This window comes from Leucoraja erinacea, chromosome 30 (assembly GCF_028641065.1).
Source record: "Leucoraja erinacea ecotype New England chromosome 30, Leri_hhj_1, whole genome shotgun sequence".
Lineage (NCBI taxonomy): Eukaryota > Metazoa > Chordata > Chondrichthyes > Rajiformes > Rajidae > Leucoraja > Leucoraja erinaceus.
This window is the reverse complement of record NC_073406.1, coordinates 2,007,686-2,033,554: the sequence shown is the minus strand read 5'-3', so window position 1 is coordinate 2,033,554 and position 25,869 is coordinate 2,007,686. Positions and strand designations below refer to the sequence as shown.

Below are 25,869 nucleotides of genomic sequence, written 5' to 3'. Positions count from 1 at the left end.
GCAAAGTCTCCAGAGGTTTCCGTTCAGGTTTCCTAAGTGGGACAGGGGCATTAATAGCCGAAGTACAAAGGGATTATTATTTCATTGTAAATTGCAAGTTCCAAAACTGGCCACGTTCAACACTTGTGATGGCTTTCGTTGGAACGAGGGATTATTCATAAGGGACCACGCTCCTCTGCAGCCCTTCTAGACGCCACCGGCTGCAGCACCAGGGAGAAGGTGCAAACTCCACCGCTATGCCGTCCTACTGGAGTGTAAAATTCAGAATAGACGAACTAAATGACTGGGTAATCGTCTCAAAGGGGCGGTGGGGATCTGCACTGTGCCACCCCATACACAAGGTAGACAAAAGTGCTGGAGAAACTCAGCGGGTGCAGCAGCATCTATGGAGCGAAGGAAATAGGCAACGTTTCTGTTAGCTTTCATTGCAAAAGGATTTGAGTATAGGAGCAGAGAGGTTCTAATGCAGTTGTACAGGGTCTTGGTGAGACCACATCTGGAGTATTGCGTACAGTTTTGGTCTCCAAATCTGAGGAAGGACATTATTGCCATAGAGGGAGTGCAGAGACGGTTCACCAGACTGATTCCTGGGATGTCAGGACTGTCTTATGAAGAAAGACTGGATAGACTTGGTTTATACTCTCTAGAATTTAGAAGATTGAGAGGGGATCTTATAGAAACTTACAAAATTCTTAAGGGGTTGGACAGGCTAGATGCAGGAAGATTGTTCCCGATGTTAGGGAAGTCCAGGACAAGGGGTCACAGCTTAAGGATAAAGGGGAAATCCTTTAAAACCGAGATGAGAAGAACTTTTTTTCACACAGAGAGTGGTGAATCTCTGGAACTCTCTGCCACAGAGGGTAGTTGAGGCCACAGTTCATTGGCTATATTTAAGAGGGAGTTAGATGTGGCCCTTGTGGCTAAAGGGATCAGGGGGTATGGAGAGAAAAGGCAGGGATGGGATACTGAGTTGGATGACCAGCCATGATCATATCGAATGGCGGTGCAGGCTCGAAGGGCCGAATGGCCTACTCCTGCGCCTATTTTCTATGTTTCTATGTTTCTATAACCAAGCCTGCTTTTTAATGCAAATACATGCAGCTTTTCCACTAGTGTAGATAGATGCATGAAATCAGTGAGCAATATTAATAGATTTTCAGGACATTGAGGGGAACAATTTCTGTCAGCTCGAGAGACAGATTTTGGATGAAGGCAGATAAAGGATAATCTGAAAATTAGGTCCAGATTTTTTGACAAGGAAGTTAAGAAACATTTCTACACAGCAGGTTAAAATCTGGGTCTCTTATAATTAATGTCAATTATTAATTTCGAATCCTTAGGAGAGAATTTTGGAGCATATATTATATTATATCAATATATTAGCAGCTGCTATCAGGCAACTGAACCATCTTGTCAACAACTAGAGGGCGGTCCTGAACTACGATCTACCTCATTGGAGACCCAAGGACAATCTTTGATCGGACTTTACGGGCTTTACCTTGCGCTAAACATTATTCCCTCATCATGTATCCGTACACTGTGAATGGATCGATTGTAATCGTGTATTGACGTTCCACTGACTGGTTAGCGCGCAACAAAAGTTTTTTGCTGTACCTCGGTACACGTGACAATAAACTGAGCTAAGATATGCAAAGATCAGCAAGGTTGAAAATCTCTGATTTTCTCAATGAACGGTAGAGGAGGATCACGGGAGAAGGAGTGTCTGTTCCCACATCTGGTGAATATTCGTTGTCGTGAATGAACGGCACCAGTGCCTGGAATTTCTTAATCTCAAAATAATGTGCGTGGAGAAGCAGGAATAAGGAGTAAGCCATTTAGAACGGAGACGAGGAAACACTTTTTTTCACAGAGAGTGGTGAGTCTGTGGAATTCTCTGCCTCAGAGGGCGGCGGAGGCCGGTTCTCTGGATACTTTCAAGAGAGAGCTAGATAGGGCTCTTAAAAATAGCAGAGTCAGGGGATATGGGGAGAAGGCAGGAACGGGGTACTGATTGGGGATGATCAGCCATGATCACATTGAATGGAGGTGCTGGTTCGAAGGGCCGAAGGGCCTCTACTCCTGCACCTGTTGTTTATTGTCTATTATCTATTGATCACTGTGATAAACGCAATAAAGTGCAGTCAGTCTTCCTCCTTTTGTTCTGGGGGGGGGGGGAGATTGCAGATGGAAAAATCTCTTCCACAGCGACATGGATTCGGCTGGCTTTGTTTTACCTCGTTATGTAAGATATCGGTATTTAAGAGGACAAGCTGTTTGGCCAGAGGGTGTTTACTTATCCACCATTTCATTTATGCTCACACAAATCTGCCTAAAGCGCATGCTTTCATTTGTGACCAACCTATTGTTCATTTCACTTCCTCTTTACAGAAACAGTGCCTTCCTCTGGTGCGTGCTGATATTTTTCCATTCGTTTTTTGTCGTTGGGTTGGGAGGGAGATGTTTTGTGTCATAGGGGGGCATCCCATGACATACAGCGTGGAAACAGGCCCTTCAGCCCAACCTAGTCATGCTAGGACCAAGATGCCCCATTCTGCCTGCATTTGGACCACAAGCCCTCTACACCTTTCCTATCTGTGCCCCATTTCCTGCACCACTGGGTCACATGATGACGTGACTCAGTGTATGTAAATGTCGAGATTAAATATAGAACGGCGTGGATGGGAAGAAGAACTTCCTCAGATGTTGTCAGAGTCAGAAAGGTCAGATTGGGAGTTATTAAGAGTTATTTCAGACACTGCCACCAATTCTAATTAATCCAAGGAACTCCGTTTGGGACTACCCAGTCTGAAGAAGGGTCTCGACCCGAAACGTCACCCATTCCTTCTCTCCAAAGAAGCTGCCTGTCCCGCTGAGTGACTCCAGCATTTTGTGTCTATCTTCAGTTTGCGGCTACCCTTGATCGGACTTTGCTGGCTTTACCTTGCACTAAATGTTATTCCCTCATCATGTACCTGTACACTGGGAATGGCTCGATTGTAATCATGTGTAGTCTTTCCGCTGACTGGATAGCGCGCAATGAAAGCGTTTCACTGTAGCTCAGTACACGTGACAATAAACTGAACTGTAACTGAACTGAACAAACAGTAAAACTGGAAGAGTTGATCACAAGGCGCCTCATGAAGTGGAAGTTAGAGAAAGTTGGGCATTGGACAGTACAGCACAAGAACAGGCCATTCGGCCCACAATGTCTGTGCTGAACATGATGCCAAGACCATCTCTTACCTACCCGCACGTGATCCACTTAGAAACATAGAAAATAGGTGCAGGAGGAGGCCATTCGGCCCTTCGAGCCAGCACCGCCATTCAATGTGATCATGGCTGATCATCCAGAATCAGTGCCCTGTTCCTGCCTTCTCCCCACATCCCTTGATTCCATTAGCCCTAAGAGCTAAATCTAACTCTCTCTTGAAAACATCCAGTGAGTTGGCCTCCACTGCCTTCTGTGGCAGAGAATTCCACAGATTCACAACTCCTGCACTCCTACACTCCATTCCCTACATATCCACGCGCCCATCATCAAAAGTCTCTTAAACGCCACCATCATATCTGCCTCCACCGCCACTCCTGGCTGGGCAGCGCAGAGCGTTTCCACCCTTAATTGGTATCTTCGTTATCCCATCAAAGATCAGAAATTAGTGGTTACTAGATGTGTGAAAAAACAAAATCTTCATCAACATTAACTTTAAACCTTCGCCCCAGCAATCAATCTAATTTTTTTCTCCAGTACCAGACGCAGGAAAAGGACATCGTGGAAATCTCGTTGAATAGCAAACATGAACAAAATTTAGAAGGCCCAGGAATCTGCCAAACGCTGTGTACAGAGATAGGTTGTACAGCAAGTTTCCTGGGACCCAAAGATAGACACCCAAACTTTCCCGGGAGTAACCTCAGCGGAGGGACAGGCAGCAATCACCCTCTGGAGAGAAGGAAATGGTCTGGTGAACGTTTCGGGTTGACACCCTTCTTCAGAACTGAAGGTGTGGGGGGGATCTCCCAGAAGATGCCTGCTGAGTCCCGCTGAGGAGTTTTAACTCCCAGCCCAACTGTTGTGCTCTACCTGCGATTTTTAAACCAACTTGGTTTGTTTCCTCCACAACAGAGGGCAGTGGAGGAGGCCAAAGTTGGATCTCCAAGAGACTCTTGGAGATGCTTTTCAAGAGAGCGGAGCTTACTGATTAGTGTGCGATTTATTCTGGGCAGGTTAAGTAGATAGCGGTGAGAGGTTCAGGGGACAGTTTATGGGGAAGAAGGTTTCTCTCAGTTGACAAACGGGGGTTACTGATTTGGAGATTTTTCAAAGCCATTTTTTATCCCCCACATTTGGAAATGGGCGGTGGTGGGCTTCTGGCTCCTTTCGAAAGGGCTGAAAATGGCCTTTTTTTTTCCCCTATTTTCCCCACCTTCGTTGACGTGTCTTACTGCATGTCTATTGTGCATCTCATCCATTTCTTGTCCACATCATCGGGGGATCGACCCCAATCAACCCATTCCCTCGGAGTAACTCCACCTCAGCCTTGTTCGAAGGACAGATGGCAAGCATCTGCACTGTGTTCTAGAGATAAGGATATGGGTGCATGACATTAACAAGGACGGAGTACCCCTCAGCGGTGAGAGGTAGCCTCGAGGGAGAGAAGGACTTATGGGCTGAATGATATAAACGATAAGACCACAGAACAAGAGTCACGAAAATGAACGGAAATATGAAAAGATATGCACAAACCGGCTGGATTACAATGATTAGAAAGATTTGCAAACAAAATAGATAACCTTCGGGTGGGGACCACAAGGAAATACGGAGGAGGAGAGGAGAGAGAGAAAGGGGGGGATTGCAAGGGGGTTTCCTTTTCTTCCCCCAGACTGTTTTATCGACAGGCATAGCTGAACACAGTCAACCAGAAACAAAAACCCCCTAGAACAACCATAGAAAAAATTAGGGCAGGAGTACTGGCCCATTTTTCGGCCCTTCGAGCCCCCCTGCACCGCCATTCAAAATATGATCTATGGCTGATCCATCCCCAAAAACTCAGTATCCCCGTTAACCTGCCCTTCTTCTCCATTACCCCCCCCTTGAATACCCTTTTAAGCCAACAAGGGCCCCCACACTTAACTCCCCTCTTACATATAGCCAAATGGATGGGGGTAACTGGGCCTAGTGCCATGACTATTGGAGATACTGGCCGCGACTATCACCTCGGGCAGACGAGGTTCCCAGAGGGATCACCACCCACCTCTCTCTGTTGGTGAAAAAAAATACGTTCTTCTCATCCTCGTTTTTAAAAGGAATTTTTCCCCCTTATCCCTTAAGCAGGCGTGGGACACCCCCCCACAGTCACGTGACCCTGGACTTCCCCAACCATCTTTTTTCGGGAAACCAATCTTCCTGCATCTAAGCCTGTCTCCACACCCCTAAGAATTGTAATTTTCTTAATAAACACGCCCCTTCCCTGTGCAATTTTTCTTCACATCTTGCTGTTGTTTTACCTGCAAAACTAGATCTTTTGACTGGTAAGCAGCAACAACCATTTGGGCTTTCATCACGTTACCCTATCGATTAACACCAAATGGGACGATAACAACCCGGAAAACTTCGAACTGAAACACCGGTGTTTATGACATTTGTTGTGCCGGGTGTGGTTGGTGCATGGGGTGCAATCACTGACTTTTGAACAAGGCAGGACCAGTGGCTGGCTATACCTTTGAAGAACCCTGGTACCTGTAGTTAATGCCCACCCCTGTTTGTGATCTACCAGCGGGTAAAGAAGGTTTGAGTTTTGCGCTTTCACATCGGAGGATCCTACGCCCGAGCCCCCCCATGTCCCACGTTACCCGGGTAGCCGCAAACGCAATTACCCTTTTTGTCCCCTGGGTATCCCTTGGTGGCATCGATGACTGCACATTTCCCACACTTTACCTGGGGGGGAACGTAAAACCCTTAAAGGAGACAGAGAGACGAGGAGAGAGAGAGAGTTTGCTCTTGGGTTTTGTGGTGGTTAGGCGTCCGTCTGGGCCAAGTCCTTCACTCCCCAATCTGTAGAGTTGGATGCCTGTTTTGCCTTTACAAGCGGCCAAAGAGAACTCCGGGGGTTCCCCATCCTGACCCACGGTTCAAGTCCAAGGTTTTCCAAGTCAAGCGGGACAGGGGACAGGACAGACTTGGAGGGGCGGGGGCAGGGTAGAATGGGGGAGGTCGATGTTCGGGTGCTGAGGGAAGGAGTTATCGGGGCCCCGATACACTGTAAACCCCACAATCCTTTCTGGAATAAGGGGACTCGGGCTTGTACACGGCTAGCATTGTAGGGGGAAGGTTTTGAGGAGGGGGGGGGAATCGTATAGAAAAAAAGTATTTTAAACAAAAGTCTTAAACAGGGGGTTGGGGAACAGGCTAGATGGAAGGGGGGACGATTGTTCCCATGGTTGGGGAAAGTTCCCAGGACAAAAAAACAAGGTCACCACAGTTTTTAAGGAGACAGAGGAAGATTTAGCTGTTAGGATTCCGGAAAGATCGAGGAACATTCCATTTTCTACCAATGAGGAGGTGGTTGAATCTGTTGGGGGAATTACCGCTGGCCCACAGTAAGGTCGTTGAGGACACCCACAGTTTCAGGGGTCCTATATTAAGAGGGAGGTTGAGTGTAGAGGTGGCCTTGTGGCTAAAGGGATCCGCGGTTTGGTATGGGAGCGAGGACAGGTTCGGGGGATTACTGCAGTTTGGATTGGAATTGCCGATCCCAGCAACAAACTCCCGCGGTTGGCTCTCTAGCAGCATCTAATGCGAGCGCGAAGGAAATAGGGCAAAAACGGTTTCGTCCACGAAACATCTTTTGTCTGGTGTTTCGAACCCGTGGAAAAAAACGTTAAGATGGGTCCTGTGCGGTTTCGGTCCTATTTGAGTGGGGACCAAGTGAGGGCCAGCAGTACATTGGGCTATATTAAGAAGGAGTGAGATTGTGGGCCCTTGTGGTTTTTAAAGGGAAAGGTAGGGTCTGGGAGAGGGGAAAGGCAGGTAACGGGGAATCACTGAGGGGATGATGCTCCACGCCTGGATTTTTCATATTTGGAAAATGGGCGGTGTAGGCCGTCGAAGGCTCCCCGGGGAATTTTGTGCCCTAACTTCCTGCCACCCCTAATTTCTATGTTTCTAGTTTTTCTATGGTCTCTGGGGCCAAGGCGCGATGCCCCTATGGGTGACCGTTGAGGGTATGAAGAAAGGGGTTCGAGGCACACAAAAAGTCAACCCATATAACTCTCCTTCCGGGAGATGGTTGCCTGTCTTGTCCTGCTGAGGTTTGCTTTCCGAGAATTTTTGGGTCCAACTCTATAGCACCAGGCATGGAATGCAAGTCGGTGAGAGGCTGCAGAATGCCGTTCGCCGCATTTGGTGAGACAGGGCGTATGCTCTATGAATGCGACGCTGCGCAATTGTTGCCAGCGTTCTTGTCGACCTGCGCTGCAATTGTCGATGACTTTGAAGATCAGATCGGTGTAGTTTTCGATGGGTCGATGTGACTTTTTTTCTGTGAACCAAAGCCGGCTACACGAATCCAAGTGTATCGACCGCATACCCAACACGGCCCGCACGTGTGTTTCTAATCCTGACCACCAATGGCGCCACACTTTAGACCACGATCCACGAGAAACATTACCCGGAGGCAAACAGTACACATGCCCCACCCTAACAAAACTTCCAAGTACCATTTGGGCATAGAGATTAGATTATTCAGAACAAAAATTTAACACACCATTGTGCTTCCATTTGAACAAAACAGGGGAGGAGCTGTGGGCAAAAACAAAAATTTATAAAACCGTCTGATGGTTCACAACAAGAATGGGTTCACCAACTTGTGCAGGGAGGGCGAACCTGCAAGATGCTGGCTCCTACACACGCGCGATAGACCACCCCAAAAAATGTTGGGAGTCGTATACAAACGGGTTCAGGAGAACCTTCTTCAAAAACGTCACCCATTCCTTCTCTCCAAGAGGTGACAGCTGCTAGATGCTGCCAGACCTACAGAGAGAATCCTTGACGAAACACCTGCCCAAAGCTGTTCCAGGACCTCAGACTCGAGGGGGGACACAGAGGTTCACTTTACAAATGCATCAAGAAGACCTAAGGCACACAGCCAAGACAACGGGTCAGGAGTGGGCTTCGTGACGAGTCTGTGAATGTCCTTGAGTGGGCCCGGCCAGGGAGCCTGGGCACTTAAAAACCCCCGAATCGAAACATCTCCGGAGGGAACCACCTGAAAATAATAGACTGTGCATCGAACGCCTCTCCCCATCCAACCCGACAGAAGGATGGAGAGGATCTGCAGAGAAACGAAGTGGGAGAAATTAACCCAAATGTACAGGTGTGCCAAAGGTTTGTCCAGTGTACGGTCATAACACCACAAGAAGACTCGCCCTGAGGAGCTGTACAGCGCTGCCTAAAGGTGCCTCCAAAGGGACCCAAGCACCTGAGTAAAAGGTGTCTAAATACTGATGTAAAAGTTTTGATATTTCAGTTATTTATTTTAATTACTTTGCAAACACATTTTTCTAAAACACACACTGTTTTCATCTGTTTATTATGGGCTGCATTGGGTGTAGATTGATGATAAATAAAAAATAATTTAATCCACCTTAGAATAAGGCTGTAACGTAACAACAATGTGGAAAGAGTGAAGGGGTCTGAATACTTTCTGAATGCCACTGTATTTCAGTAAGCCAGAGAAAAAAATAGATTCTTGATTATCAGTACGGGGTGTCAGGGTTTACGGGAAAAGAAGGCAGGAGAATGGGGTTGATAGATCTAGCCACCGGGAGAGATTAGGATCGGACCAGAGTAGACTTGAGGACGGAATGGCCTTTAATTAGATCCTGGGACCATGAATTAATGGCGTCCATGGTAAGTTCTGGTCATATTATATCATAATTAAAGTTTGGTGCAGGAGTAGGTCCATTCGGTCTCCCTTCGAGCCTGCACCGCCATTCAATATGATCGATGGCTGATCATCCAACTCAGTATCCCGCAGAATGCTTATCCCATACACTGATCCCCTAAGCCACAAGGGCCACATCTAACTCCCTTCTTAAAAGTAGCAATGAACTGGCCTCAACTACCCTCTGTGGGCAGAGCATTCCCAGAGATTCACCACATATCCGTGGCATATCATTGGTATTAGCAGCAGAATAACCCCCCCCCCCAGTTTAAATCAGGGATACAGGTTTCAATATAAAGAGTTTAGCAAGATAAATGTAATCATTTGCGCTTTGTATTGTGTTCACAGAGGGTCTGGAGTGAATGCCGGAGCCAGGGTACACAAGAACTCGCGATCAGCAGTGTACAAACACATGTCAATATGTCTTATTTATTGGCCAAGGGAAGGACAAAGACGATTGATAGACGAGATGCGTACAAAATAGTTAAACTAAATGCAACCGCATATTGCCCAGTTAATTCAATTTTTTTGCCTCTAGTTCCCCTCCTCCCCTGACTCACCGGACTTGAAGAAAGGTCTCGACACCAGGAAACGTCAACCCACGATTCCTTCGCCCCAGGAGAGACGCTGCCCCGTCCAGCCGCCTGAGTTACTCCAGCGCTTTGTGTCTATCTCTTCAGTTCAGTAAAAACTGCATCTGCAAGGTCTTTCCAAAACACGCAGCCATATCCAAGATGGAAAACACCACAAACAATGCTGGGAGCAGGCAGGTCAGGCAGACGCATCTCTGGCAGAAGAGATGGGCGGTCACCGGTGGCGCCTTGCAAGCGAGTGCCAACGCCGGCGGAGACCCGGGCTCAATCCCGTCTACGGGCGCTGTCTGTACGGAGTTTGAACGCTCTCCCCGTGACCTGCGTGGGTTTTCTCCGAGATCTTTAATTCCCTCCCACACTCCAAAGACGTGCAGGTTTGTAGGTTCAGTGGCTCAGTAAATGTAACAAGAATTGTCCCTGGTGGGTATAGGATCGTGTTAGTGTGCGGGGATCGCTGGTCGGCGCGGACACGGTGGGCCGAAGGGCCTGTTTCCGCGCTGTATCTCTAAACTAAACTAAAAAGAGGAATCTATGACGTTTTGAGTTGAGACCCTTCATCAGACTCATGAGTGCAAAGAAGGGTCTCGACCTGAAACGTCACCCATTCCTTCTCTCCAGAGATGCTGCCTGTCCCACTTTGCAGAAAAAGTTAATATTAGTTCACAAATAATAATAATAGTAATAATACATTTTATTTATGGGCGCCTTTCAAGAGTCTCAAGGACACCTTACAAAAATTTAGCAGGTAGAGGAAAAACATGCAAGGGGAATGAAATAAATAGTAGAGACATGACTAGTACACAAAGTAAAGACAGAATTCAATACAAACACAATATGCGGCAATTAATGCACAGATGAAAAGGGAGGGGGACGTGGGGCTAAGGATAGGCAGAGGTGAAGAGAGGTTCTTGAGAGGACTGGAAGATGAGGCGGGACACGGAATTGAGTTGGGGGGGGACCACGGGAATTGCGGATTGTGGATGGAGAGGTTGGGGAGGGAGTTCCAGGGGGAGAGGGGGTCTGACATATGGGGGCTGCCCTGGAGAAGGTGAGGCTCTGTCCTCAAAATCTGCGGAGGTTGGGACTTGTGGATGGAGAGGAGACCGGCTGATGTGGATCTGAGGGACCGTGAGGGTTTGGTAGGGAGAAGAGGGGTCAGTGACCCCCATATGGGGGGGGGAGGTGGGGGTTTGTCTAGATGGTGGAGGGCTTTGTAGGTGAGGACCAGGATTTTGTAGTTGATCCGGTGGGAGATGGGAAGCCAGTGAAGTTGTTTGAGGTTACACAAAAAAGCTGGAGAAACTCAGCGGGTGCAGCAGCATCTATGGAGCGAAGGAAATAGGCAACGTTTCGGGCCGAAACCCTTCTTCAGACAGTTTCACAACCTCCTATTTCCTTCGCTCCATAGATGCTGCTGCACCCGCTGAGTTTCTCCAGTTTTTTTGTGTAACCTTCGATTCTCCAGCATCTGCAGTTCCCTCTTAAAAACAAGTTGTTTGAGGACTGGAGTGATGTGATGCCTGGATTTGGTGTGGGTGATGAGTCGGGCGGCTGCGTTCTGGACCAGTTACACCACAAAGCCAGTGATGCATGTTAAATATGTTGCTGCCCAGCTGATCGCCAGAACGCCCTTACCTCCCACATGTACACGCTGCTATTCACCCGGGCCTTCTTCTTCTTTTCTCCGGAGAATGGACCATATCTCCTGCCCTTCTGGATAGACCTGGTGGCCCACACACCTGCAACACAAAACGTTGATGAAGCCACACGGCTCAAAGCACGCTTTTATTTCTCAGTTCCTTTCACATTTTTAGTTACGATGACATGTGACTCAGTCTCCCTCAGCTCTAGAAAAAGACCCATTAAATCCAGCTTTAGTTGAGTTTAGTTCACTAACACTACCCTACACACACACAAACACACTAGGGACAGTGTTTAAGGACTTACAATTTACAATAACACCAAAGCCAATTTACTTAAAAATGCTGGAGAAAGTCAGCGGGTGCAGCAGCATCTATGTGGAGCGAAGGAAATAGGCAACGTTTCGGGACGAAACCCAAAGGGTTTCGGCCCGAAACGTTGCCTATTTCCTACAGTGGAGATTCTTCAACTCTTTGCATGGAGCGAAGGAAATAGGCAACGGTTCGGGACGAAACCCTTCTTCAGATTTCGGCTTAGTTTAGTTTAGAGATACAGCGCGGAAACAGGCCCTTCGGCCCACCGAGTCCGCGCCGACCAGCGATCCCCGCACGCTAACACAATCCCACGCATTCCAGGGACGATATTACATTTCCATTTAAGCCAAACAAATTAACCTACAAACCTGCACGTCTTTGGAGTGTGGGGGGAAAATGAATATCTTGGAGAAAACCCACGCAGGTCACGGGGAGAAGGTACAAACTTTGTTTAGATCAGCACCCGTGGCAAGGATCGAACCTGGGTCTCTGGCGCTGTAAGGCAGTAGCTCTACCGCTGCGCCACTGTGCCGCACACCGTACTCTTGCCCAGAGTGGGGGAATCGAGGACCAGAGGACATAGGTTCAAGGTGAAGGGGAAAAGATTTAATAGGTAACTTTTTCACACAAAGGATGGGTGGGTGTGTGGAACAAGCTGCCAGAGGAGGTTGTTGAGGCTGGGACTATCCCATTGTTAGACAGGGACATGGATAGGACAGGTTTGGAGGGATATGGGCCAAGCGCAGGCAGGTGGGGCTAGTGGGGCTAGTGTAGCTGAGACATGTTGGCCAGCATGGGCAAGTTGGGCCGAAGGGCCTGTTTTCCACACTGTATCATTCTATGACTGTAAACACTCACCAATGCGACTCTCGTCAACTGCGGACTGTTGCAAAGTCACCTCATGAGGAAGCCCCCTCAATATTCGTTGGGGCACGTCGACTAACATCTCCACCTGGGGCCCAGGTATTAGATTGCTCTAAACACAAGCAGGAACACGGCTGAAATATTAACTACTAGATAGATAGATAGATAGATAGATAGATAGATAGATAGATAGATAGATAGATAGATAGATAGATAGAGAGATAGATAGATAGATAGATAGATAGATAGATAGATGGATAGAGAGATATAGAGATGGAGAGATGGAGAGATGGAGAGATAGATAGATAGATAGATAGATAGATAGATAGATAGATAGATAGATAGATAGATAGATAGATAGATAGATGGATAGATGGATAGATGGATAGATGGATAGATGGATAGATGGATAGATGGATGGATGGATGGATAGATAGATAGCCAGCCTTTATTGTCATTCAGACAGAAGTCTGAACAAAATTGCAAACCAAAATAAAACAAACCAAACATGATTTTTATTCAGAATTAACTCTTCAATCAAAAATAACCATTTTCACACAAGATATGGGTGTATGGAACGAGCTGCCGGAGGAGGTAGTCGAGGCAGGGACTATCCCAACGTTTAAGAAGCAGTTAGACAGGTACATGGATACGACACAAAATGCTGGAGTAACTCAGCGGGACAGGCAGCATCTCTGGAGAGAAGGAATGGGTGGCGTTTTGGGTCGAGACCCTTCCTCAGACCTGAATCCTCTCCAGAGATGCTGCCTGTCCCGCTGAGTTACTCCAGCATTTTGTGTCTATCTTCGATTTAAACCATCATCTGCAGTTCCTTCCCATACAGGTCAGTGGATAAGACAGGGTTGAGGGACATGGGCCAAACGCAGGCAGGTGGGACTAGTGTAGCCGGGACGTGTTGGCCGGTGTGGGCAAGTTGGGCCGGAGGGTCGGTTTCCACACTGTATCACTCTATGACTCTAAGTTTCTATTCGAAGATGGCCTCTCATTCCGTGGAAATATCTAAAGCCTTATTATGCAAAGTATATTTTTAGATAATAAGTTGCCCAGAGGCAGACGATTCATTGGTTCAGATGAGAAACCTGATCTGAAATATTTATTTCTCCACAGACGCTGCCTGACCACACGGGTGTCAGGGGTTATGGGGAGAAGGCAGGAGAATGGGGATAGGAGGGAGAGATAGATCAGCCATGATTGAATGGCGGAGTAGACTTGATGGGCCGAATGGCCTAATTCAACTCCTATTCGTGATGACCTTACTGACCAGCTGAGCTTTTCTAGAATTTAGTGTTTCAATAGACAATAGGTGCAGGTGTAGGCCATTCGGCCCTTCCAGCCAGCACCGCCATTCAATGTGATCATGGCTGATCATCCCCAATCAGTACCCCGTTCCTGCCTTCTCCCCATATCCCCTGACTCCGCTATCTTTAACAGCCCTATCTAGCTCTCTCTTGAAAGTATCCAGAGAACCGGCCTCCCCTCCACCGCCCTCTGAGGCAGAGACTTCCACAGACTCACAACTCTCTGTGAGAAAAAGTGTTTCCTCGTCTCCGTTCTAAATGGCTTAGCCCTTATTCTTAAACTGTGTGGCCCCTGGTTCTGGACTCCCCCCAACATCGGGAACATATTTCCTGCCTCTAGCGTGTCCAAACCCTATGATAATCTTGTATGTTTCAATAAGATTCCCTCTCATCCTAAATTCCAGAGTAGACAGAGACAGAGGGCTGGAGTAACTCAGCGGGTCAGGCAGCATCTCTGGAGAGAAGAAATGGGTGATGTTTCGGGCAGACAAACTTCTCCAGACTCTTCTGTCCAGAGATGTTGCCTGACCTGCTGAATTACTCCAGCATTTTGTTCACCTATCAATGGCTTTGTCCAGCTCCCATTTCTCTTAACACAAGTACAATCAGTCTGAAGACAGGGTCCCGACTTGAAACCAAACTATCTGCTGCCCATACACATCGAGAGGCAACGCACACTCACGTTCAACTCCTCCATTGGAAGCAGAGGCACCTCTTGGTAACAGGCAAGTCTTCAAAATCATCCAGTCATTGAATTATCCCACTGCAAAGTGAAAACAAGTCTTAGAAGGTGCAGAACAACCATGGCAACCATTCACATCCATGCAATCACCCTTAACCTCATCCATGCTGCATCAGAATTGTGCTACACTAGTCCCACCTTCCGAGACTGTAGCTATACCGCGCGGTTACAGGCCCTTCAGCCCATCGTGTCCGTGCCGACCAGCGATCGCCCTGCACTGTCCTGCACACTGGGGCCAATTTACAATTTAACAGGAAACAATTAACCTACGAACCTGCACGTCTTTGGAGTGTGGGGGGAAAACTGGAGCACCCGGAGAAAACCCACGCCGGTCGCGGGGAGAACATGCAAACTCCGTACAGACAGCATCCCGTAGTCAGGATCGAACCGTGTCAAATTAAATCAATTGAACACAAAATTAAAGCAGGCAATAAAAGACTGGGGATACTAAATGCTGCCACTGCCCCGCCTGCTGGTATCGTGTGCGCTGGAACTTGTACGGACGGCTGCAATGCAGCGCCTCAACCATTTCAACTACGATTTTTCAGAATTTAAAACAGAATCTGGACCCCTCAAGGCCCAGTTTCAATCCTTTACCGCCCAATTTTGGCGGCAGGTTGAAGCAAGAGTGGGAAGCAGAAGTTTGCCGCCATGACAGTGTGTACGGGGTGGAGCAGCGATTCTACCGTTGCCTCTAGTGCACTGTTCTTAAGGGGTTGGACAGGCTAGATGCAGGAAGATTGTTCCCGATGTTGGGGAAGTCCAGGACAAGGGGTCACAGCTTAAGGATAAGGGGGAAATCCTTTAAAACCGAGATGAAAAGAACTTTTTTCACACAGAGAGTGGTGAATCTCTGGAACTCTCTGCCACAGAGGGTAGTTGAGGCCAGTTCATTGGCTGTATTTAAGAGGGAGTTAGATGTGGCCCTTGTGGCTAAGGGGATCAGGGGGTATGGAGAGAAGGCAGGTACGGGATACTGAGTTGGATAATCAGCCATGATCATATTGAATGGCGGTGCAGGCTCGAAGGGCCGAATGGCCTACTCCTGCACCTAATTTCTATGTCTATGTCTATGTTCGCAGTGTTCACGAGCAGGCCTGGTCTACACTGGGGCAAAAATAACTGCCGGGGTGCCAACACGCATACTGGGGTACAGCACCAGGGGCCCCCAGGTTCGATCCAGAGTGGGTAAAGGGCGATTTTTTTCGGCGATTTTCCTGCGATTTTTTTTTTTTTAAGGCATCTACAAGCGACTAGGCTGCGGCCACATGGTCTCCGGGGTGTCGCCTGTACGCTCGTGAGTCATCTCCTCAGTCGCCCAAAGTTGCGTTGTGTTTAAGAAGGAACTGCAGATGCTGGAAAATCGAAGGTAGACAAAAATGCTGGAGGAACTCAGAAGGAAATAGGCAACGTTTCGGGCCGAAACCCGGAAGGGTTTCGGCCCGAAACGTTACCTATTTCCTATAGTGGAGATTGTTCAACTCTTTGCATGGATTGAAGGAAACGTTGCCCATTTCCTATAGTGGAGATTGTTCAACTCTTTGCATGGATTGAAGGAAACGTTGCCTATTTCCTTCGCTCCACATAGATGCTGCTGCACCCGCTGAGTTTCTCCAGCACTTTTGTCTACCTTCGATTTTCCCGCATCTGATCGCAGTTCCTCCTTAAACAACAGCAGCCGCGCGAGTGTCTAACACGCTGCAGATGGGGGCGTAAAGGCCCAGGCGCTGAACCTAACGCAACAACACACTCCCACTACTTGTCAGCGAGCTTCAAGGTCAAGGAACATTTTAGCCTTGCTGGTGCCGACTGGAGATTTTAATTCATTCCTCCAGCAGCACGGCACGTTAGGCCAGGACTGAGAGATATGCATTGGTTTGAAAATTACATTACATTTGGTCCACATGCTTGATCAATGGTGTTTTATCATTAATGTTTTGTTATTATTAAAGTTTAGTGTTTTCTGAGTCATTCGTAACTTTCACTGTATGTTATGTGTTTAAGAAGGAACTGCAGATGCTGGAAAATCGAAGGTAGACTAAAATGCTGGAGAAACTCAGCTGGGTGCAGCAGCATCTATGTGGAGCGAAGGAAATAGGCAACGTTTCGGGCCGAAACACGAAGGAAATAGGCAACGTTTATTCAGACCAAAGACTGCGCCGGACTAGGAAAGAATTGTCGGCAGACAAAAGTGCTGGAGAAACTCAGCGGGTGCGGCAGCATCTATGGATCGAAGGAGATAGGCAACGTTTTGGGCCGAAACCCTTCTTCAGACTGATAGGGGGTGGGGGGAAGCGGGGAGGAGAAAGGAAAAAGGAGGAGGTGGAGCCCGAGGGCTGAGGTGGGAAGGAGAGGAGACAGCAAGGGTTAACAGACTTGTGAGAATTCGATGTTCATGCCACCAGGATGCAGACTCCCCAAGCGGAATATGAGGCGCTGTTCCTCCAATTTCCGGTGTCGAAAATTGTCATGTTGTATGTCATGTTGTTACTTGTGGGCGGAGCACCAAGGCAAATTCCTTGTATGTGAATACTTGGCCAATATACTTAAACTTACTTATTTCAAGTTCAAGTATATGGTTGCTCAAGGATTGTTTCAAAAATCAGAGCTGTGTTTGTGTGGACGTCTATAACAGTTGGTCGAGGACTCGGTGGGCCGAGCTGCATCTCGAAACTGAACGAATGTAGAAGATAAGACGTTGGTGAGGCCGCATTTAGAGTATTGTGTTCAGTTCTGGGCACCCTGTTATGGGAAAGATGCTGTCAAGTTGGAAAGGGTACAGAGAAGATTTATGGGGATGTTGCCAGGACTGAGAGTGGAGTTGGCAGGATCAGCGCCAGAGACCTGGGTTCCATGCACCGGGTGGGAACTCACAGGGAGAACGTGCAAACTCCACACAGGCAGCCCCCCGTAGGTCAGGATCGAAACCGGGTCTCATACGCTGTAATGCAGCAGCACTACCCGCTGCCCCACTGCGTGATGCCTTAATCAGTCAAAAAGACCAAAGGCCAGTGGACACTTTGTCCCAATCAGATGCTTTCCCCCAACAACCAACTACCCAGGAACTGCAAGGCAGCTGAAAGCACCTTAGCTCCCTCTGAAGCAAGTATGGATGAGTTAAATAAATAGTAATAAACACAGCCAGGAGAATACAAAACAGATCACCAAGTGCAGAAGCAATCCTGACCTGAAACGTCTCCGATCCGTTCAGTCACAGTTTAGTTTAGTGTCACGTGTACCGAGGTACAGGGAAAAGCTGCTGTTGCACGCTGACCAGTCAGCGGAAAGACCATACGCAGGGGATATGGGGGGAAGGCAGGGACGGGGTACTGATTGGGGATGATCAGCCATGATCACAGTGAATGGCGGTGCTGGCCTAATCCTGCACCTGTCGTCTATTGTCTAACACATGATTACAATCGAGCCATTTACAGTGTCCAGATACACCAGGGAATAACGTTTAGTCCGCGGTAAATCCAGCCAATCATTCACGGAACTTCACGCCTGTACCCCTTGGTCACTCTGTCCTGCATCACTCCACAGCCTCATCATTCAGCAGGCAAGTCCGGCCCTGGTTCGTCAAAAATGCAACAAGTTGCATGTACCTGAATTGAGCCTCAGTCCGGGGAAGTGTCTTGACACGAAACGTCACCTATTCAATTTTCTCCAGTAATGCTGCCTGATCCGCTGAGTTACTCCAGCACTGTGTATCTATCTTTCAGTTCAGAAGCAAGTCTGTGGGGGTTTACCATTCGAGTCGATGCCATTGTCTTACAGACACAAGGGAGGCAAGCTGCCATATGTCACAACAGAGGCAACACAGAGGCTACACAGAGACGCACTCACAACTCCGTGCCGAAGCCAGCAGGTGATCGATCATCCATCCCAGAATATCCAGCCCACAGCAGGCCATGAGCAACAGAGGCAGCAAACAACTCACCCCCGACAAGCAACAGAGCAAAGAGCCCAGATAGACACAAAACGCTGGAGTAACTCAGCGGGTCAGGCAGCATCTCTGGAGATAAGAAATAGGTGGTGTTTCGGGTCGAGTCCCTTCTTCAGACTGGGGGTCAGCTTTTACGGTCTCTCTTCATACAAACAAAGAAAATAGGTGCAGGAGTAGAGGCCATTCGGCCCTTCGAGCCAGCACCGCCATTCAGTGCTGATCATGGCTGATCATCCCCAATCAGTACCAGTTCCTGCTTTCCGCCATTTCCCTTGATTCCATAACTCTTCCCTTGACTCTTTGGTTTAAACCAGAAGGTCTGAGGAAGGGTCTCGACCCGAAACGTCACCCATTCCTTCTCTCCAGAGATGCTGCCTGTCCCAGTGAGTTACTCCAGCATTTTGTGTCTATCTTCGGTTTAAATCAGCGTCTGCAGTTCCTTCCTGCACAAACCAAAAAGCCTGCTCCCAGTGCATTAGAATTGTGCACACACACGTTTACACACACACACACACACACGTGTACACACACACCATGCGCACATACACACACATGTGTGCAAACACACAAATGTGCACACACACACATGTGTACACACGCACCATGCGCACATACACACACATGTGTGCACATGCATACGCACATACACACATGTGCAAACACACAAATGTGCAAACACACGCGTGTGCACACACACATGTGTACAAACACACGCGTGCACACACGTACACACGCACACGAACACACGCACAAGTGCACACAGGCGCGCTTACACACACCCCTGAATTCAGAACATCTTACAAACACATACCAGACACAAAGAACCGCTTAATCCCAACGTTGCCTCAATTATTAAATTTGTGGAATTAAATTTATCAAGTTGCCTGTAAACGTGAAGATATCTGAAACATTTCTGGTTCTGCTGTTGGGGACAGTGGGACGGGGCGATGGGAAAGGATGAGGTTACAAACCAGGTTGGTTACAAACTTACAAAATTCTTAAGGGGTTGGACAGGCTAGATGCAGGAAGATTGTTCCCGATGTTGGGGAAGTCCGGGACAAGGGGTCACAGCTTAAGGATAAGGGGGAAATCCTTTAAAACCGAGATGAGAAGAACTTTTTTCACACAGAGAGTGGTGAATCTCTGGAACTCTCTGCCGCAGAGGGTAGTTGAGGCCACAGTTCATTGGCTATATTTAAGAGGGAGTTAGATGTGGCCCTTGTGGCTAAGGGGATCAGGGGGTATGGAGAGAAGGCAGGTACAGGATACTGAGTTGGACTCAGCGGGTGCAGCAGCATCTATGGAGCGAAGGAAATAGGCAACGTTTCGTCCCGAAACCCTTCGGGTTTCGACCCGAAACGTTGCCTATTTCCTTTGGGTTTCGGCCCCATTTGAAGCCAGTTGAGGCCACAGTTCATTGGCTATATTTAAGAGGGAGTTAGATGTGGCCCTTGTGGCTAAGGGGATCAGAGGGTATGGAGAGAAGGCAGGTGCAGGATACTGAGTTGGATGATCAGCCATGATCATATTGAATGGCGGTGCAGGCTCGAAGGGCCGAATGGCCTACTCCTGCACCTAGTTTCTATGTTTCTATGTTTACCTGTCGCAGGTGTATCAGGGTTGGTTATCATCTTACACTGCTTATGGTTTAAATATTTTCGGCTAATTGTTCTCTTCAGCAACGAGAAAAATAAGGTGGATCCGGAATTGAAACTGAAAGTAACTGAGAACATGGAGCAGAGCCACGGGACGGGAACACGACCCTGGGGCCTTGTTGCATTTGGAGCTTAGTTTAGAGGAACAGCACAGAACCAGGCCCTTCGGCCCCACTGGGTCCGCACCGGCCAATCCATTAACGGGACACTAATTCTATCCCGCACACTCGGGTCAATTTACAGAATCCAATTAACCTGCAAACCTGCATATTTTTGGAGTTTGGGAGGAAATCGCAGCAATCGGGCAACAGCCAGGTACAGACGGCGCCCTCAGTCAGGATCGAACCTGGGTCTCTGGCTCCGTAATGTTGTGAATGTATCTGCCTCAACTACCTTCTCCGGCAGCTCATTCCGTACACTCATCTCCCCTTGTGCAAAAAAGTTGCCACTCAGGTTCCTATCAAATCTTTACCCCCTCAGCTGGGCAACGGTAGAGTTGCTGCCTCACAGCGCCAGTGAACCGGGCTCCTGACATGCTGTCTGTGCGGAGTTTGCACGTTCTCCCCGTGACCTGCGTGGGTTTTGCGGGGCGCTCGCGGTGACCTGGGGGGGTCAATTAACCCACAAACCCCCACGTCTTTGGGATGTGGGAGGCCACGGGGAGAACGTGCAAACTCCACATGGACAGCATGTGAGGTCAGGAGTATAGGAGCAGGGAGGTTCTACTGCAGTTGTACAGGGCCTTGGTGAGATCACACCTGGAGTATTGCGTACAGTTTTGGTCTCCAAATCTGAGGAAGGACATTATTGCCATAGAGGGAGTACAGAGAAGGTTCACCAGACTGATTCCTGGGATGTCAGGACTGTCTTATGAAGAAAGACTGGATAGACTTGGTTTATACTCTCTAGAATTTAGGAGATTGAGAGGGGATCTTATAGAAACTTACAAAATTCTTAAAGGGTTGGACAGGCTAGATGCAGGAAGATTGTTCCCGATGTTGGGGAAGTCCAGGACAAGGGGTCACAGCTTAAGGATAAGGGGGAAATCCTTTAAAACCGAGATGAGAAGAACTTTTTTCACACAGAGAGTGGTGAATCTCTGGAACTCTCTGCCACAGAGGGTAGTTGAGGCCACAGTTCATTGGCTATATTTAAGAGGGAGTTAGATGTGGCCCTTGTGGCTAAGGGGATCAGGGGGTATGGAGAGAAGGCAGGTACGGGATACTGAGTTGGATGATCAGCCATGATCATATTGAATGGCGGTGCAGGCTCGAAGGGCCGAATGGCCTACTCCTGCACCTAATTTCTATGTTTCTATGTTTCTATGTTTCTCCCACATGTTTCACTGTCCTCCTGATTAAAGTAAGTAAGGAAGTTTATTGGCCAAGTATTCACATACAAGATTGAATGGCGGAGTATGGGCTCGATGGGCCGAATGGCCTGATTCTGCTGCCATAATTTAGGAACTAATGAACTAAGTAAGTAAGTTTATTGGCCAAGTATTCACATACAAGGAATTTGCCTTGGTGCTCCGACCACAAGTAACAACATGACACACAGTGACAGTTACGAAAACACCAAACATTAATAATAATAAAACATTAATGATAAAACACCATTGATCAAGGATGTGAACCAACAAAACACAACTCGTTGTCACCCTCCCAGAGCTAACAATGATCCATTCGGCATTCCCTTTCGTTTTCATACTTTAACCTTTCATACCAGTCTCGACCCGAAACGTCACCCATTCCTTCTCTCCAGAGATGCTGCTGCCTGTCCCGCTGAGTTACTCCAGCGTTTTGTGTCTGTCTTCTGTGTAAACCGGCATCTGCAGTTCCTTCCTGCTCACTGCCTCGCCTGTTGTACATGAACAGCAGCTCAGGAGAGCAAAGCAGAACAACGACTCCACCCCGTCAGTGGGCAGTGTGTTCAGCTTCACACATTTGCATCAGTGTTCCTAAACCTGGATGTAAACTTCGCAGTTGGAACGTGGCTGATAACATGGATAGGTGACGTTTCACAGAGTGCTGGAGTAACTCAGTGGGTCAGGCAGCATCTGTGGAGAACATGGATAGGTGACGTTTCACAGAGTGCTGGAGTAACTCAGCGGGTCAGGCAGCATCTATGGAGCTAAGGAAATAGGCAACGTTTTGGGCCGAAACCCGTGGGTTTCGGCCCGAAACGTTGCCTATTTCCAGAAGGGTTTCGGCCCGAAACGTTGCCTATTTCCTTAGCTCCATAGATGCTGCTGCACCATAACTCAGCGGGTCAGGCAGCATCTGTGGAGAACATGGATAGGTGACGTTTCGGGTCAGGACTCTTCATTGCATTATTGAGTTAGATAGAGCTCTAGGGGCTAGTGGAATCAAGGGATATGGGGAGAAGGCAGGCACGGGTTATTGATTGGGGGATGATCAGCCATGATCACAATGAATGGCAGTGCTGGCTTGAAGGGCCGAATGGCCTCCTCCTCCACCTATTTCCTATGTGTCTATATCCACCTCGCCATGTTCTGCTGAGGCGCTGCCTGACCCGCTGAGCGCTGTGTTTATCCACACAAGGTGGTGGATCCTGCAGTTCCTTGTGCCTGCATTTGCTGGGCTGGATCCTGGGTTGCCTTTCACCCCCACGCCCTGGGCCAGCTACCTGTAGAGGCAGAACAAAACCTCCACGGTGGAGCAACGGGTAGAGTTGCTGCCTCACAGCGCCAGAGACCCGGGTTCGATCCTGACTACGGGCGCTGTCTGTACGGAGTTTGCACGTTCTCCCCGTGACCTGCGTGGGTTTTCTCCGGGTGCTCCGGTTTCCTCCCACACTCCAAAGACGTGCAGGTTTGTAGGTTAATTGGCTTTGGTGTATGTGTGTAAATTGTCCCCCAGTGTGTGTAGGATAGTGTTAGTGTGCGGGGATCGCTGGTCGGTGCGGACTCGATGGGCCGAAGGGCCTGTGTCCGCGCTGTATCTCTGAACTAAACTAGATAAAGCCAAGCACCCGTGTACGTAAGGAGATCAGTCGACCACGTGAAACCATCCAAACATTCCTGCTTTTAATACTAAAGGCGTTGTCTAAATTTACATATAGAAAATGAATCAAATGATGTCAAATGTCAAGGACTAGAGGGCACAGCTTTAGGGTGAGAGGGACAGGACGTGGAGGAGATGTATAACACAAGGGGTGCTGGGTGCTGGGGTGCTGGGTGCTGGGTGGTGGGTGCAGGGTGCTGGGTGGTGGGTGCAGGGTGCTGGGTGCTGGGTGGTGGGTGGTGGGTGGTGGGGTGGTGGGTGCTGGGTGGTGGGTGGTGGGTGGGTGGGTGCTGGGTGGTGGGTGGTGGGGGTGCTGGGTGCTGGGTGGTGGTGGTGGGTGCAGGGTGCTGGGTGCAGGGGTGCTGGGGTGCTGGGTGCTGGGTGGTGGGTGCTGGGGGTGGTGGGTGCTGGGTGCTGGGTGCTGGGTGGTGGGTGCTGGGTGCTGGGTGCTGGGTGGGTGGGGGTGCTGGGTGCTGGGTGCTGGGTGCTGGGTGGGGGTGCTGGGTGGGGGGTGCTGGGTGGTGGGTGCTGGGTGCTGGGTGCTGGGTGGGGTGGGGTGGTGGGTGGTGGGTGGTGGGTGTGGTGGGTGCTGGGTGCTGGGTGCTGGGTGCTGGGTGCTGGGTGCTGGGTGCAGGGGCTGGGTGCTGGGTGCTGGGTGGTGGGGGTGCTGGGTGGGTGGGTGCTGGGTGGTGGGTGGTGGGTGCAGGGTGCTGGGGTGCTGGGTGCTGGTGCTGGGTGGTGGGTGCTGGTGGTGCTGGGTGTGGTGGGGGTGGGTGGGTGGGGGTGGTGGGTGGTGGGTGCTGGGTGGTGGGTGCTGGGTGGGGGTGGGTGGTGGGGTGCTGGGTGGTGGGGTGGGGGTGGGGTGCTGGGTGCTGGGTGTTGGGTGTTGGGTGCTGGGTGCTGGGTGCTGGGTGGTGGGTGGGTTGGTGGGTGGTGGGTGTGGGGTGGGGTGCTGGGTGCTGGGTGCTGGGTGGTGGGTGGTGGGTGGGGTGGTGGGTGCTGGGTGTGCTGGGGGTGCTGATGGAGGGATGGAGAGAGAGGGAAAGCAAGGTTTTACTTGAAGTCAATATTCATACACTGGGGTATAACAATGATCTACATTTTCCTTGATCTCCGTCCCCTTTGATGCCTCATTTTCACACCTTGCCCTTCCATATCTCTGTAACTCCCTCTCTCCTGACTTGGTCTCGACCCGAAACATCGGCCATTCCTTCTCTCCAGAGATGCTGCCTGTCCCGCTGAGTTACTATGTCTATCTGCGTCTATCGGTGCAGGCTCGAAGGGCCGAATGGCCTACTCCTGCACCTAATTTCTATGTTTCTATGTGTCTATCAGCTGGGGGGGGGGGGGGGGGGGGGGGGTGGGTGTAAGCTACCCAAAGCGAGATTCTGACACGGACCCTCCCCAAGCCCATGAGGCCGAGGTCATTCGGCACCACCGCATCCTTGTCCTGCGAACACCACAACGCTTACAATGCCCGTCACCACACACTCATGGCACCGGGGCAGGTGCCGGCTGGGGGTTTAAACCAGGACAGTCGTCCCATCTCCATCAGCGGCCCCAATGCCTGAGCTCAGGAGATACCTGGCCCTCGAGCCCGATAGAAACATAGACAACAGGTGCAGGAGTAGAGGCCATTCAGCCCTTCGAGCCAGCACCACCATTCAATGTGATCACGGCTGATCATCCAACATCAGTCCCTCCGTTCCTGCCTTCTCCCCACATCCCCTGATTCCATTAGCCCCAAGAGCTAAATATAACTCTCTCTTGAAAACAGTGATCTCAATAAAATAGAACAGGTCTTGAGAGACAGAGAGGCGGAGACGGACGGAGAGAGAGAGTGAGAGAGGGAGGAAGAGAGAGAGAGGGGATGGAGGGAGAGAGAGAGATGGAGGGAGAGAGGGAGAGGTAGTGAGAAACAGAGGGAGATGGAGGGAGAGAGAGAGGGAGAGAGGGGGGGAGAGAGGGAGAAAAAGAAGGAGGAGAGAGAGAGAGAAAGAGAAAGAGAGGGATGGAGGGAGAGAGAAAGGGGGAGACAGGGAGGGAGAGAGAAAGGGGGGGAGACAGGGAGGGAGGGTGAGAGAGAGTGAGTGAGAGAGAGAGTGAGAGTGAGTGAGGAAGAGAGGGAGGGAGAGAGAGAGAGTGAGAGAGAGTGTGAGAGAGTGTGAGAGAGAGTGAGAGAGGGAGAGATGGAGGGGAGAGAGGGAGGGAGGGAGAGAGAAAGGGGGAGAGGGAGGGAAAGAGAGAGAGAAAGGGAGAAAGGGAGAAAGGGGAGAGGGAGGGACAATGCGACGTGCGATCATATGAACACAAGATGAGCTACCTGCCAGTAGCCGGGGTCTGGGGCCGGGGGCCGGGGCGAGGGTTCGGTCCCCAGAGGCTCCATCATTTCTACCCCACACACAAACCCACTCTCCGCCCGCCTGCCCGCCCGCACAGACAGACACAGACACTCACTCACCACCAGCAGCAGCACAGGAAGTTTCACCAGCTCCTTTGTTACTCCAGCACTCGGGTTTAACTCCTTCACCGCCGCCCCGACTTCATCAAACTTGACCTTTGTTTAGTGCCTAATCAATGTTTGAGAAGCGAGAAATAACTAGCGTCGCGCACCCCTCACCCCCATCACCCCCCCCCCCCCACCCCCCCCCCAACATACACACACCCACCCCCCAAACCCCCCGCCCATATACACACACACACACACACACACATACACCCACACACACATACACACACCCATACACATACACACACACACACACACACATACACACACACACACACACCCACACACACACACACACACACACACACACACACACACACA

General features: G+C 49.6%; 1 protein-coding gene across 1 annotated transcript; it reads right to left on the bottom strand.

Annotated features, from left to right (window-relative positions):
• Nucleotides 1-10,939: 10,939 nt before the first annotated feature.
• Nucleotides 10,940-25,632, bottom strand: LOC129711464 (PR domain zinc finger protein 2-like). Its single transcript, XM_055659080.1, has 4 exons — nucleotides 25,504-25,632; nucleotides 14,353-14,433; nucleotides 12,346-12,463; nucleotides 10,940-11,271 (listed from the first exon to the last, which is right to left on the bottom strand). The coding sequence occupies exons 2-4, from the start codon at nucleotides 14,365-14,367 to the stop codon at nucleotides 11,126-11,128; spliced, it is 279 nt and encodes a 92-aa protein (XP_055515055.1). The 5' UTR covers nucleotides 14,368-14,433; nucleotides 25,504-25,632; the 3' UTR covers nucleotides 10,940-11,125.
• Between the last annotated feature and the right edge of the window lie 237 nt (nucleotides 25,633-25,869).

Coding starts and splice junctions, on each gene's coding strand:
- LOC129711464 (XM_055659080.1), bottom strand. Junction 11,272..12,345: donor AGTTGACGAGAGTCGCATTG/GTGAGTGTTTAC, acceptor TTTGTGTTGCAG/GTGTGTGGGCCACCAGGTCT.